Source organism: Perognathus longimembris, chromosome 3, assembly GCF_023159225.1.
Source record: "Perognathus longimembris pacificus isolate PPM17 chromosome 3, ASM2315922v1, whole genome shotgun sequence".
Lineage (NCBI taxonomy): Eukaryota > Metazoa > Chordata > Mammalia > Rodentia > Heteromyidae > Perognathus > Perognathus longimembris.
In genome coordinates this window covers 7,974,328-7,988,249 of record NC_063163.1, presented here as the reverse complement: position 1 = coordinate 7,988,249, position 13,922 = coordinate 7,974,328, and the positions used below count along the sequence as shown (strand labels likewise).

The 13,922-nt window shown below is 35.9% G+C and overlaps 1 protein-coding gene across 2 annotated transcripts in view; it reads left to right on the top strand.

The window, feature by feature from the left end:
• Positions 1–13,922, top strand: part of Tm9sf2 (transmembrane 9 superfamily member 2) — a 52,255-nt gene that overhangs the window by 21,532 nt on the left and 16,801 nt on the right. For both annotated transcript variants that reach the window (XM_048341138.1, XM_048341137.1), the window contains exons 4-9: positions 2,280–2,407; positions 7,848–7,977; positions 9,081–9,205; positions 10,018–10,129; positions 11,501–11,580; positions 12,907–13,015. In XM_048341138.1, coding sequence (XP_048197095.1) covers positions 2,280–2,407; positions 7,848–7,977; positions 9,081–9,205; positions 10,018–10,129; positions 11,501–11,580; positions 12,907–13,015 — 684 coding nt within the window. The remainder of the gene's footprint in view (positions 1–2,279; positions 2,408–7,847; positions 7,978–9,080; positions 9,206–10,017; positions 10,130–11,500; positions 11,581–12,906; positions 13,016–13,922) is intronic.

The following is a 13,922-nucleotide window of genomic DNA, read 5'->3' as shown; positions in this document are numbered from 1 at the left end:
AAATCTAGTTTGCCATTTTTTTTATCATCTGTTTAAGAAAAAAGAACAGTGTGTATGATCTGAAACTGGGGCCACATTTTGGGAGGATCATAAACCCAAGTCTAGCTACTCATTCATTCATTGACTCATTCACTCAGTTAAGCCATTTTTTGATATCTGTTGTGTGATTGTAGATGTGGGTACAGTAGGGAAGAATCTGTGTCCTCAGTTTTTTGTTCTTAGTGGGAAAAAGAAACAGACCTAAAACAGAGTAGTTACAGTTGAAAGAACCACTGAAAATAAGTCAGGGAAAGTGGACATGGAATTTGCAGTTTTAAAGAGGCTTACCAGGAAGGTGACATTTAAAAATGTAAATTTAAAGTCTTACTGAGAAGGTGACATTTGAATAAAAGACCTGAGAGTAGTAAGAGAGTCAGCCTTTGAACACCTGGGGGAAGGTGTTCTAGGTGAAGAGAGCAGAAAATGCCAAGGTCTCAAGGTATGAGCTTACCTGGTGTGTTCAAGGAATAGAAAAAAGTCAGTACAAGCTGGGCAGATGAGGACATAGAGACTCTTAGATGAGGGCAAACAAATAAGCCCACAGCATAAAATGACTAAAGGCTACTATAAAGGTTTTTGGCCTTGCACTAAGAATATAGATCAGTGGTAGAGTATTTGCCTCATGTGCCCAAGGCCCTATGACCAATCCTCAGCAGCAAAGGAGGCAGAATAAGAATAAAGATTTTGGCTTTTATCAGGATCAACTTGATAAAAGAGAATGAATGTTGAAAATGGAGCATGGTAGCATGAAAAGAAAAACTAAGGAACCAATTAGGAGATTTCACAGCCATCTACATAGACCCGATAATGGCTGAGCTCTTAGGGTTTTGACAAATGAGTACAGCAGATTGAGAGAAGAGCAAAGGACCTCATGGCATACAAAAGTTGCTTGTTGCTCATACTGATAATTCTAACTACTCAGGAGACTGAGATCTGAAATCTCAGTTTGGAGCCAGTCTGGGTAGATAAGTCTGAGAGTCTACTATCTCCAAATAACTAACAAAAAGTGGAACTGCTGGAGCACCAGCCATGAGTGAAAAAAGCCAAGTGAAAGTTTGAGATCCTGAGTTCAAGCCCAAGTACCAGCCTCCTCCTCCAAAAAAAAAAAAAAGCTTTCACGGAGGGAAGAAAACCCGTGAAAGCAGTAAGGAACAGTGAAAGATCCAAGGCCTACGAGAATTGAGAATTGAGGGCTGGGAGGTAGTTCAAGGCAAAGTGCTTGCCTTGCAAGTGCAACATCCTGGGTTCAATCCCCAGTACCAAAAAAAGAGAGAGAGAGAGAGAGAGAGAGAGAGAGAGAGAGAGAGAGAGAGAGAGAGAGAGACAAAAGAAAAAAAGAGAGAATTGAGAATTACTTGAGCCACATTCTCAGTCCTTTTTGGTTTTAGTTTATTTTTTCAGGTAGGGTCTTACATCAATTTTTCCTGGGCCAGCCTCAGGCTGATCCACCTCCCAAGCAGCTGACATTACTAATGTGTACCACCATGTCCCAGCTCACGTTTGTTAAGAAGATACATCAAACTATGATTTCGTAAGTGTCAGTTAACATGCACATGTTTAAGTCACTGAATCTAGAAAGCGTTACTAAACCCATTTTACAGTTAGTTAATTGAAACTAAAGTAAGGTTAAGCAGCTTGCCAGAGTTTGACAAGATGGAATTGGACTTGTTACCCAGGTCTGAGTCATGGTTGATATTTGACTTAAAGGCGGCCACAGAGTTACTCCACAGAGTTTTAATTCTACAGTAGTTAAAATTATAATAAAACGTTTTCCTAAATAAATTTTACCTTACATTTTTATGTTTTAATTGAGTATATACAAGTAGGACAATGATGTGTTTGGGGTTTATAAGGAAAATTTGATTCCCTTGAGAGTTAATCGTATTTTCATAGCATTAATAAAACATAAATACAGTAAACCCATAACTACAGAGAATTCAAAATTCCCAAGAGAGGCTGCAGTGTGTTGTGATTAAGTGCATTTTCTCTAGCTCTCAACTTGCTGTAGGTGATTTCTGTTATTACAAGAAAAAAAAATGGGTAGACTGAAATTACTAAAATAAAAAATTTATGGAAAGAAATGTGATGAAGTTTTTAGAGAAACAGATTGAAATTTAAATCTGATCCATGAAGAATTTAAAAATGTTTATTGCCAATATTAATGCAGTAATACTTGATCATATCTTTAAGAACCTAAATATTTTTCCTAATGTACCTTTTACCTTTTTTTTTTTTTGTAGTTTACATTTAATAAGGTGGAAACCTGTAAGCTTGTTTGTACGAAAACATACCATACAGAGAAAGCTGAAGACAAACAAAAGTTAGATTTCTTGAAAAAGAGCATGTTACTGAATTATCAACATCACTGGTAAGACATGGAGATTTTGGATCTGGGGCTTTTTAAAGATGAAAACATCTATTTCCATGACTCCAAATTATTTCATAGACTGTATAAAACAGAGCAAATTAATTGATTTCCTTTCTTAGTGGTAGTAGCATGAAGTAGGTAGTGACTTTTACTTACCAGAACTTAAAGTTGACAGCATACAATGTCATCTTTTAACTTCGTAGGTTACTGCTATTGCTGGTACTTCTTTTGGTACGTGGGCCTAGTACATAAAATATTTATTTCATTCATATGTACTTAAGGGGGGAGCATAGTTCTGTTTAACATTTTTTAAGTAGTGTCAGACCATGGTAGAACTTTAACAAGTTTCTTACCAGTCTGTGTTAAAATGAAAAAAATACTTAAAAACCAACAACAGTGCTTATTATTCAATGTTCAGATGTAGAGTTTATAAGAGGCTCTCAAAAATCCATCCATTTAAACATGACTATTATAGATAATTTTGCTTGTAAATGCTTTTATCTTGCGTGTAATCAAGGTTGGTGTATATTTTGCCCCTTTAGAAAGTATAAGGTGATAGAAGAGGTCAGCTGACCAAGAGGTCAGCCTTTTAATTTTCTTTGAATGTCCTGTTGGTGTCTTGGATTGAACCATTTGCCTGCCCCAGGGAGGCTAGGAGCCTCAGTTGAGACCTTTTAGTCCTATGGCACAGAAATTGTAATTGGAGCCTCTCCTTCCCTTTTGACAACTCAATTCCTCTCCCTCAAAGGGCTCCTAAGGAGAGCAACCTCTGGACATTTGCTCACCCATGAACTGGACATGGCTAGACAAGTTCGTTCTGATCAACAAACCTGGGCAACATGTACTTGAGCCCCTTAGAATCATGTTCTCTTAGGCAAGTGGGGCTCTGGTGGAAGAAGAGGAACAGAGCTCTCAGAAACTTCGCTGTTACTCTCGTATCAGTAGCTCCTCTGTCTCCTCACATCTTTGGTTTGTGCTAAACCAAGAGCTCTGCCACCCACATACGATACAGTGGGTAGTCAATTACTGAGTAAGTGTGACTTTGGATGCATTATATTCTTGGATGATAGTCCCTCTGGTGTTTTGATTTTTCTTTTTTTTTTTTTTTCAAATGTTAGCCCTCTTGCCAGGCATTGATGGCTTTCATTTATAATCCCAGCTACTTAGCAGGCCTAGATCTGAGGATCAGGGTTCAAAGCCAGCCTAGGCAGGAAAGTCCAAAAGACTCTTACCTTCAGTTAACTACCAGAAAACCGGAAGTGGCGCTGTGACTCAAAGTGATAGAATACTAGCCTTGAGTGAAAAAGCTCAGGGACAGCACTCAGGCCCTGAGTTCAAGCCACATGACAAAAATGGGGGGAAAAAATAGCCCTCTTTACTCCCATTTACTCTAATAACACCTGAATCATTGACTGAATCAGGGCTTTGGGTGATTTTAGCTCTCTTACGTCCTTCTGGGCAGGTGGCACTACTTAGAGTCTAGTTCCTGAAGGTAAAAGAAGCAAAGGCTGGGAGTGTAGTAATGATAGAGTGTTGACTAGCATGTGCAAGACTCTGGGTTCCATCCTAGCACCAGAACTATAAAGGGGAAGAAGAAACAAAAGAGAAGTAGCTCTTTAGTAATCTCCATAGAAGTCTTTTAAAATAATTAATGATGCAATTAATCTGAGTCCTATTTTGATGCCAAGATAGTTAATAGCAAGAAGAGTAAATAATTTTAAATGGTTTATGAAATTAAGAACTTACAGCAGTAATAAAATATAGGTACATTAGTTGTAAACTTAATCTTGAGATCTCAAGATCGTGGTTCAAAGCCAGCCTGAGCAGGAAAGTCCATAAGACTCTTAGCTCCAATTAACCACCAGAAAATCAGAAGTGGCATTGGCTAAAGTGGTAGAGCACCAGCCTTGAGCTGAAGAGCTCAGGCACAGTGCCCAGGTGCAGAGTTCTAGCCCCAGGACTGACAAAAAGCAAAAACAAAAAATCTGGTATATAATAATTTTTAATTGAATTGGGAAAGTTTATAATTTCAAATCTGAATCCATTAACCAAAAAAGTCCATAAACCATATCAGAAATAGGAAGTTGGTAATGCTAGACAAAAGACTTTAGACTCTCAGTCTGCTCATTACATTTTTTGGAAAATGTTGATTCATAGTGGTGAATTATTAAAACTATTAATTGAATGTATTTCTGTCTTCTTCTAGAAGGTTCTTACTATGGAACTTGATTTTAAGCCTGGGTACCACAGTTGGCAGAGCTTAAATGTGTATCCCCAGGAACATGAAAGACCTTGAACAGTACAGCATTCTGAATTTTATTGTGAATGTAGCACATTTTATTTTATCTTCTGTGCTAAAATGCTTTAAAGAGAGAATAATCATTTTCAAAATTATAAAGTAATACATGACTGTGGAACCACAAACAATACAGGAAAATATTAAATAAAACAAGCAAGAATCTTCTACCACTCACAGCTTTTAATTCCTATTCCCTCCCAAGAGGTAGCACTATTCTCATGCATGTTTTTTTATTTTTCTCTCTGGTCACAGGTATGTAAAAGTATGAGTTTCTCTTTAAAATAACAGCTGAAGTATTATATACATTATTCTGCTTTTTGCAAGTCTCATTTGAGAAATTATTAGTAGCATTTTTCTTGATTGAGCACAGCGTCTCTGTAGATCTATATTTACTTCATTCTTTTCTATAGTTGTATGACATTACATGAATGTACTGTAATTTTTTCTTCCTAACAGCTTAACCATGCATGAATTTATGTCCTGCATTATGAAAAAGAGTTAATCACAGTTAATTTTTTTTACTTAAGTTGATGAGTAATTTTCTTCCTTACATGGACATGGAAACATGATTTGAGAATTTTTTGGATTACTCTGAGCTGCTCTGTGATTCTTGAGTCTGATGTTTTGGTTCCAGCAACAAACACCCAGATTCTCTTCAGTTGTGCTTTTCATGATTTGTGATGATACTTCTTCCCTAAGTTTACATATTTTTATGATGTATCAGTGTAGGGCTGGGGATGAGACCTAGGTTCTTGCACATACAAGACAAGTGGTCCACCACTGAGCTCCATACCCTACACTTAATTCTTTATGGCTTTTTTTTAAAAAAAATAAAAGCTTAATTATTCAACTAGTTATAAGTACATGTTAACTTTTTAGTTTCATAGAACCCTTAGATTATAGCTTGTTGAACTGGCAACTTGTAATGAGTATATCAGTTGTAGACTTAACCTGTTCTGTTTTAAAAAGAGAAAAACCCGGTCTGGGAATGTGGCTTAGTGGTAGAGTGCTTGCCTAGCATGCATGAAGCCCTGGGTTTGATTCCTCAGTACCACATAAACAGAAAAAGCCAGAAGTGGCGCCATGGCTCAAGTGGTAGAATGCTAGCCTCAAGCAAAAGAAGCTCAGGGACAGTGCTCAGGACTGGCCAAAAAAAAAAAAAAAAAAAAAAAAAAGAAAAAGTACTAGCAAACAATGATTTTGTGGTTGAGTTGGAAAGTTTATGATTTCAAGTCTGAAGATATTTTAGTGTACTCAATCCCAAATCCTACTTAAGTTAGCAAAGAGAAATGAGGTGTCATTCTGAAAGTAATCCTAACGAATAGGGTAAATTTTACTCATGTTAAAACCACCCAGAATGACGTAAGTGCCAATTTTGATTATTCTTATCTGACGACAAACTTTTATAAATAATTTATTGGAAAATTGAGTCATTCTTAAGTGAAATTTGTTAAGTATTGCAAGTGGAGTTCCTAGAGGACAAAGGAAAGTAATGAGTGCCTCATGGTAAAAATTTGGGGTCCCCATTCAGCTTTCATTTGTGCAGGTCTCCTCATATTCTTTTCCTCTAGCAGATTAGAACTAAACACTTTTAGATTAAACACTTTTTGATCCTAGAAATTAAAATAAACACTGCTCCTGAATTTAAGAAATATAGTCTTTATATTTTCTTACTATTTCAAAGGCTTTGTTGTTTATTAAATGAATTCTGTCAGAAGCATGCTATTCCATCGAGGCTTTATACAAATGATACATAAGATAGTTACTTTTTAAAAACCTCAGCTTGGGCTGGGGATATGGCCTAGTGGCAAGAGTGCTTGCCTCATATACATGAGGACCTGGGTTCGATTCCCCAGCACCACATATATGGAAAATGGCCACAAGTGGCGCTGTGGCTCAAGTGGCAGAGTGCTAGCCTTGAGCAAGAAGAAGCCAGGGACAGTGCTCAGGCCCTGAGTCCAAGCCCCAGGACTGGCCAAAATAAATAAATAAATAAAATAAAAATAAAAACCTCAGTTTATGTAGTACTTTGTCTCTAGTATGACAGCATAAAGGTATTATATATGGTTTATATATACTCATGAACTGATCTTCATTCACTGTCTAGAAAATTAAAGCAATTAACTGATTCTTTGGGCCTGTATAAAATCTGAATTATTTATTTTATTTAGCATTTTTTTATAAAATTGTTTTATGTTTCCAGAATTTTATAGTCCTTTCATTGGAGTTAGTAGCCTGCTGATTATAATAATAAGCAACTTAATAGTATAGGTGATCCTAAAACTTGGTATATCGAGTACTAATAGCATTTTAATGTGATGAGACATGGTTTATTAGGTCATTAATGTACACCTTGGGTGAATATGCAATCATAATTTTGCTTCCTAAGGCATACATTAATTAACAAATAAAACATGCCCTGGAGTGTTGTCTTATGACTGTAATATAGCTAGTATGTTGTGACTAATTTCTTTTATTTGTATCCTGCAGTGTGTTCAAGGGCATAGGGGACCACATGCTCGGACTTTGATGTAGTTATACAATACCACAGAACTTTCTCCTTTTATGCTTTTTTTTTTTAAGGCTCTTTATAGTGTTATAGCAGTATCTTTTAGAAGTCATTGAGTATATAATTTTAACAGATAGTATTATAATTTTCACTTTCTTGCTTGGCCCTTTAGTTGAATAACTTCCCTTAGGGTAGTTACATTCTCCTTTTTACTGAATTATCTGAGTAATAAACACTACTTCTATAATATTCAATTATGGTTCACAATAAACTAGATTTATTGCTTTGCACCTATTTAAATCTTTGTTCTGTTAAAGATAAATTATGCTTTGCTGTCTAGATAATACTATAAATTAGCAGTTATAGTTATTCATGCAACTTCCTTTTGCTGCATAAGTTCTATAGTTTCAAAGAAGCTGTAAAATTTTTCTTTACTACAATATATCATATTGGAAGTGTTATTACTTGTGAAATACTGTTAAGACAGTATATAAGTATCAAAGTTCTTTGTGTTTTTGGAATCTTAAGAAATTTACAATTTATATCTTACAGAGTAATGAACTGATGTAGGCAGTAATTTTAGTCATGTTTGCAGGGTTCTCTCTTAACTCGACTCTTGTTTCTGTACATAGGATTGTGGATAACATGCCTGTGACCTGGTGTTATGATGTTGAAGATGGTCAGAGGTTTTGCAATCCTGGATTTCCCATCGGCTGTTACATTACAGATAAAGGCCATGCAAAAGATGCCTGTGTTATTAATGTAAGTTTGTAAGAAAGTCAATACTGCTTTTTAAAACACAGATTTCTTTTTAGGAGGAGAATTAAGTCTTTTCTTGAAGATTGAATAATACTAACTTAAATATAAATTATTTATATTTACAAAATGAGTGCAAATCAGATATCATAAAGTACAGGTACTTAGATCATAAGCCTCAGCGAGATTAATAATGTGTAAGTTTAATTTTAGTATTAAAATAACTCACATTTTGTCCAACATTTACTGAAGTATTTCTTGTATTCTCGGAGCTAGAACTTTGTTCTACTTCTGTTAAAAGTTAAATTCCTAAATCCTACACATAAAAATTGTAGATGGGAATATCACAAAGTCCCCATTATAAATTTATGAAATCTGTATTGTAGAAGTTTAGTAGTGTACATTTTTAAGTACTGTCTCTTTGAAGTCATTATTATACAATAAAACCTGGATTCATAGAACAGACATTAATATAGAACGTATTAAAATGATTGGAGATAAGGACCGGGCATGGTGGCTCACGTATGTAATCCCAGGCAGAGAAATTAAGAGGATTGTAGTCTGAGGCTGGTCCTAGGCAAAAGCATGGGACCCTGTCTGAAAATAACTAAAAACACAAAGGGATGGGATAGTGGCTCAGATGATAAAATATTCTGAATACATAAAAAATACCCCAGTGGCTAAGAATGTGGCTCAGCAGTAGAGTGCCTGCCTAGTATATATGAAGCCCTGGGTTCGATTCCTCAATACCACATAAACAAAAAAGGTTGGAAGTGGTGCTGTGGCTCAAGTGATATGAAAAGAAGCCAGGGATAGTGCTTATAATGTTTTACATAAATTAATTTTGTTAATTTTATTCTAAGTAAAAAGCTGGAAAATATTAATTTGTTTCAGCATTAAATTTTATGTAAAAAATTTTTAACTAAAAAGCACAATTTATCCTTTTCCTAATTAAGTTTTGTCTTTACATAAGCATGTGGGTATTAAAACTTAGGCATGATAATGGGAAAGAATTAAAATTTTATACAAGCTTGAATTTTCTTAATTATAAGTTTTTTGTTTGACTCATATAATCAGTTTTCTACCTTTAACTACTTTCTGCTCTACAGTCAGAATTCCATGAAAGAGATACCTTTTACATCTTCAACCATGTTGACATCAAAATATACTATCATGTAGTAGAAACTGGGTCCATGGGAGCAAGATTAGTAGCTGCTAAACTTGAACCAAAAAGGTAACTATATATACTTCAATAAGAATGCAAATAAATATGCAAAATTGAGTACAAAGAATTAGTATTTGGAGCCCACTTAACTTATTCTTTAATTCGTATCTTGATAGTTGAGGATTGATGTCACTAAACCTCCCGTTAGCATGATTTGTTACTGAGTATCTTAGTTATTGTTACTTTATTAGTTATTAGTAAGTGGTTAAGTGAGCCTTTAGCTCAGTGTTCCCTATATAGTGGAAGGAGCACAGACTCGGTGATGAGAGGTCCAGGAACATTTCCCTGCCAGCGCATGAAAAGCTATTGAAAGAGCAGCTTAAAAGTCGTCAGGGTATTCAACATATTTTGATTGAGCCTTAAATATGACCGTTCCTTCCATTGAACTAGCTGCTCTCTCACAGTACTAGTGGTAAAGATAAGCTAGGCTCCTTTTGTGACTTTTTCATTCTTAAGATTATTTAGTCAGGCACAGTGGTATGCACCTATAGTCCCAGCATTTAGGAGGCAAGATGGAAGGATCACTTGTGCCAGGTCAAAACCAACCTGGGCAACAGTGCCAGACCTTGTCTAAAAAAAGAGATAGTCAAGTACTGTGGGTTCCAAAGTTCTGCTCATAATTTTGAGTAGTGGTTTTTATATACATGATTAAGCCTACTGCTTATATGAAGTAAATATCTGTACTATTAAATGTATGAATAATTTCATCTTTAGTGACCAGCAGCATTGTGAAAAAATGTACAGACTTTTTAACCTTTATTTTATCCTATTATCTGAACTGCATTGTAATGGCATCTTGCCAAAAATGTTTTTCCCTACAGCTTCAAACATACTCATATAGATAAGCCAGACTGCTCTGGACCCCCCATGGATATAAGTAACAAAGCTTCTGGGGAGATCAAAATTGCCTATACTTATTCTATTAGTTTTGAGGTGAGTTTGTTTTTATCTTTAGTATAACTCAGAAATTGATTTTAAATTAATATTACTTAAACTAATTAAAAGTTCTAATGATTAAGCTGATTTTTAGAATAATTCATCAGTATACTAGGAACGTAATACATCTTGAAACGAAGCTTTAGTGTAAATAAAAAGGTACAGTAAATAAGAGAATTGAGCCTGATTTGTATTATGCCAAGAGATACATAAAGTAGAACACATCCATTTGGAAAACTATCATTTCAAAAATAAGGATTTAGGCTGGGAATGTGGCTTAGCAGTAGAGTGCTTGCCTAGCACTCATGGAACCCTGGTTCGATTCCACCACATAAGCAGAAAAAGCTAGAAGTGGCACTGTGACTCAAATGGTAGAATGCTAGCCTTGAGCAAAAAGAAGACAAGGACAATACTCAGGCTGGAGTTCAAGCCCCGGAATGGCCAAAATAATAATAATAATAATAATAATAATAATAAAAATAAGGATTTAAATTTCCTTTCAGTAGATTTTCTTAGGAAATTGAAAGAAGTGTTTCTTTCGTTGGAGCAAGAAGTTCCATAGAAGTAAAACAAAAGGTGGCAGCAAAAGTCTTAGGCAGTATTCCACCTCTAGTTTTTAAAAAAGCTTGACAACTATATTAGTATAGTTGCAATGTTTAATGTCCCATATTGTGTTTAGTTGTGCAAGACCAGCATAATAGACCATATGTATTTCTAGGAATTAAGAGCTTAGTGTGAGTGACATTTACCAGATGCTCAGTATACCTTGACTTTGTTCTGGTTAGTTATCCCATAGACACAAAGTAAAGAATAAGTTACTAGCAGGGCATTCATGGCTCACACCTGTAATCCTAGCTGTTCAGGAGGCTGAGATCTCAATTCAAAGCCAGGAAAGTCCATGAGACTTTTCCCAATTAAGTACTAGAAAGCAGAAAGTGGAGCTGTGGCTCAACGTGATAGGCTTGAGCAAAGAACTAAAGGACAGTACCCAAGTCTTGAGTTCAAGCCCAGACTGTCACAAAAAGGAAAAGGAAAAATAGTTAAGTTCCATTCAGTTATTTTCTAGAGAAATCAATGTAGATTTAATGATTGACATTGAAAAATACACCTTTATTAGCTATTATTTAAAGCAAGACTTTTAAAACACTTGTATGTAAGTATTGTGGGTGATTTTTTAAAAATCTACTTAATCTTGACTTAAACTAGGTAGAGCAAATCTTTTGAATTCCTTGAATCTCATTACTAACTGAAGTTCTACTACTAGAAATTACAAGTGTTGAGTGGGCGGGCAGTTGCAAGGAAGTTTGGATTCCTAACGTGCATGGTCTGTCAGCAGATTGTCAGACAAGACTCTTTTTCTTTCTCCAGGAAGATAAAAATATCAGATGGGCATCTAGATGGGACTATATTCTGGAGTCTATGCCTCATACTCACATTCAGTGGTTTAGGTAAGAGTACAAAGTTCATCTGATATTGGCTTATTACTTCATTCCTTTGAACATTTCATTTCCTCTCTAGTATACTCAGAAGTCTGGACTTGGAGTTTCAGATCTTGGCTTTAAGTGTCATAAGTTATTTGTCATGGGAGGCCATCTATTCCTTAAGTTTGTTTCTCAATCTAAAAATACCTTCCTTATAGGGCTGGGGATATAGCCTAGTGGCAAGAGTGCCTGCCTCGGATACACGAGGCCCTAGGTTCGATTCCCCAGCACCACATATACAGAAAACGGCCAGAAGCGGCGCTGTGGCTCAAGTGGCAGAGTGCTAGCCTTGAGCGGGAAGAAGCCAGGGACAGTGCTCAGGCCCTGAGTCCAAGGCCCAGGACTGGCCAAAAAAAATAAATAAATAAAATAAAAAATAAAAATACCTTCCTTATAAAAGGAATGTTGAAGGAGGTAATGGGATAGAGCGTATTTGGACATCACCGGCTGCCATGTAAGATTGTCTCTCCAAAGTAAGGCTCAACCCTTTCCATAGTGCTATCACTTCCTCTTCCTACTTAGCTATCTGATCTTTTGACACTAACTTACTGAGTAAATTTGTTCTTTAGTAAGTTTCTTACTATATGTTCTGTGATGATTTAGGCTCATAGTTATTTAATAATGTTGACTACAGACAAATACAATTCTAATTTTAAATAGACTACAAAACCATAGGGGCTAGGTGGGAAGGTGGCTTGGTGGTAGAGTGTTTGCCTAGCACGCATGAAGCCCTGGGTTTGATTCCTCAGCACCACGTAAACAGAAAAGGCCGCAAATGGTGCTGTGGCTCAAGTGGTAGAATTCTAGCCTTGAGCAGAAGCAGCTCAGGGACAGTGCCCCCCAGGTCCTAAGTTCATCAAACCCCAGGACTGGCAAAAAAAAAAAAAAAAAAGCAACATTTGCCTAGAATGTTTGAGCCCTTGGATCATTCATGAACACCACAAAAAATTAAAAAGAAAAAAGAAAAAACTGAGTGTAGTAACATATACTTCTAATCCTAGCTACTCGGGAGGTTGAGGTAGGTCGGAAGATTGCAAGTTTAAAGGAAGCCTGGGCAACTTGGCAAGACATATCTTAAAAGAAAGAATTATAATAAATACATAATGCTATGTATTCCCTAGAAGGAAACATGGAAAAACACAGTAGTTCACTGAATATGTTGGGTTTTAGGTAGTTTAAGTTTTTATTTGATTAATGCTATTTCAATATTACTCACTTGACAGTTTTTTGACACTATTTGTAAACTGTTGTGTTGATTAAGTTACAAATTAAACATGACGTTCTTATTTCCAGCATAATGAATTCCCTGGTCATTGTTCTCTTCTTATCTGGAATGGTAGCTATGATTATGCTACGGACACTGCATAAAGATATTGCCAGATATAATCAGATGGATTCCACGGTGAGTAAGTGGAAACATTTTATCTGCTTAGTTTCAGGTCCCTAAAGGCACTTTATTGTCACTTCCAAAAAAGCTGAAAATACAGCTTTAAAACCTGCTTTTCAAGAAAGTTGAAAAATACAACTTTAAAATCTGCTTTTAAAAATACTCTTCACAAAAGTTATATTTTCAAATAAGAAAGTGATGCTTTGCTGGGTGCCAGTGGCTCGTGCCTATTATATTCCTAAGCTACTCAGGAGTTTGAGGTCTGAGAATAGTGGTTCAAAGCCAGTCCAGTCAGGAAATTCTGTGAGACTCTTAACTCCAGTAAACTACTCAAAAAAGTAAATAAAAGCCAGAAGTTGCACTGTGGCTCAAGTGGGAGAGCACTGGCCTTGAGTGAAAGAAGCTCAGGGACAGTACACAAGCCCAGAGTTGAAGCCCCAGAACTGGCAAAAAGAAAGGCAGGGGCAGGAGGGAAGGACACTCAATCAGAAGCTCACATCTGTAATCCTAGCTACTCAGAGCCTCATGCTCTGGCTGAGCTTTCTTACAGCTAGCTCTACACTTTAGCCACACTTCCACTTTGATGTGATAAAAACCCAAGTTGGATAACAAAAATTTGGCTTAGGAATCACATTGTGTTTGTATCCTTTTTCCCTGCCAATAAGCTACACATCCAACGTTATGTATTAATAACTATACATATGCACATATATAGAGAGAGAGAGACTTTAATATGCAACATTCCTTTAGAAACAATTCAAGAAAGCCATATAAAGTTCCATGAGGCAAACTGCTTCTTTAGAATTGAAATATATATTAACACTTATTAATGTTTTTATTTTAAAATCTCTGTATGACATGTTCATCATATTCTAGTTGTCTTTATAATTTCATGTGACATATTGAGCTGATTTCATTTTCC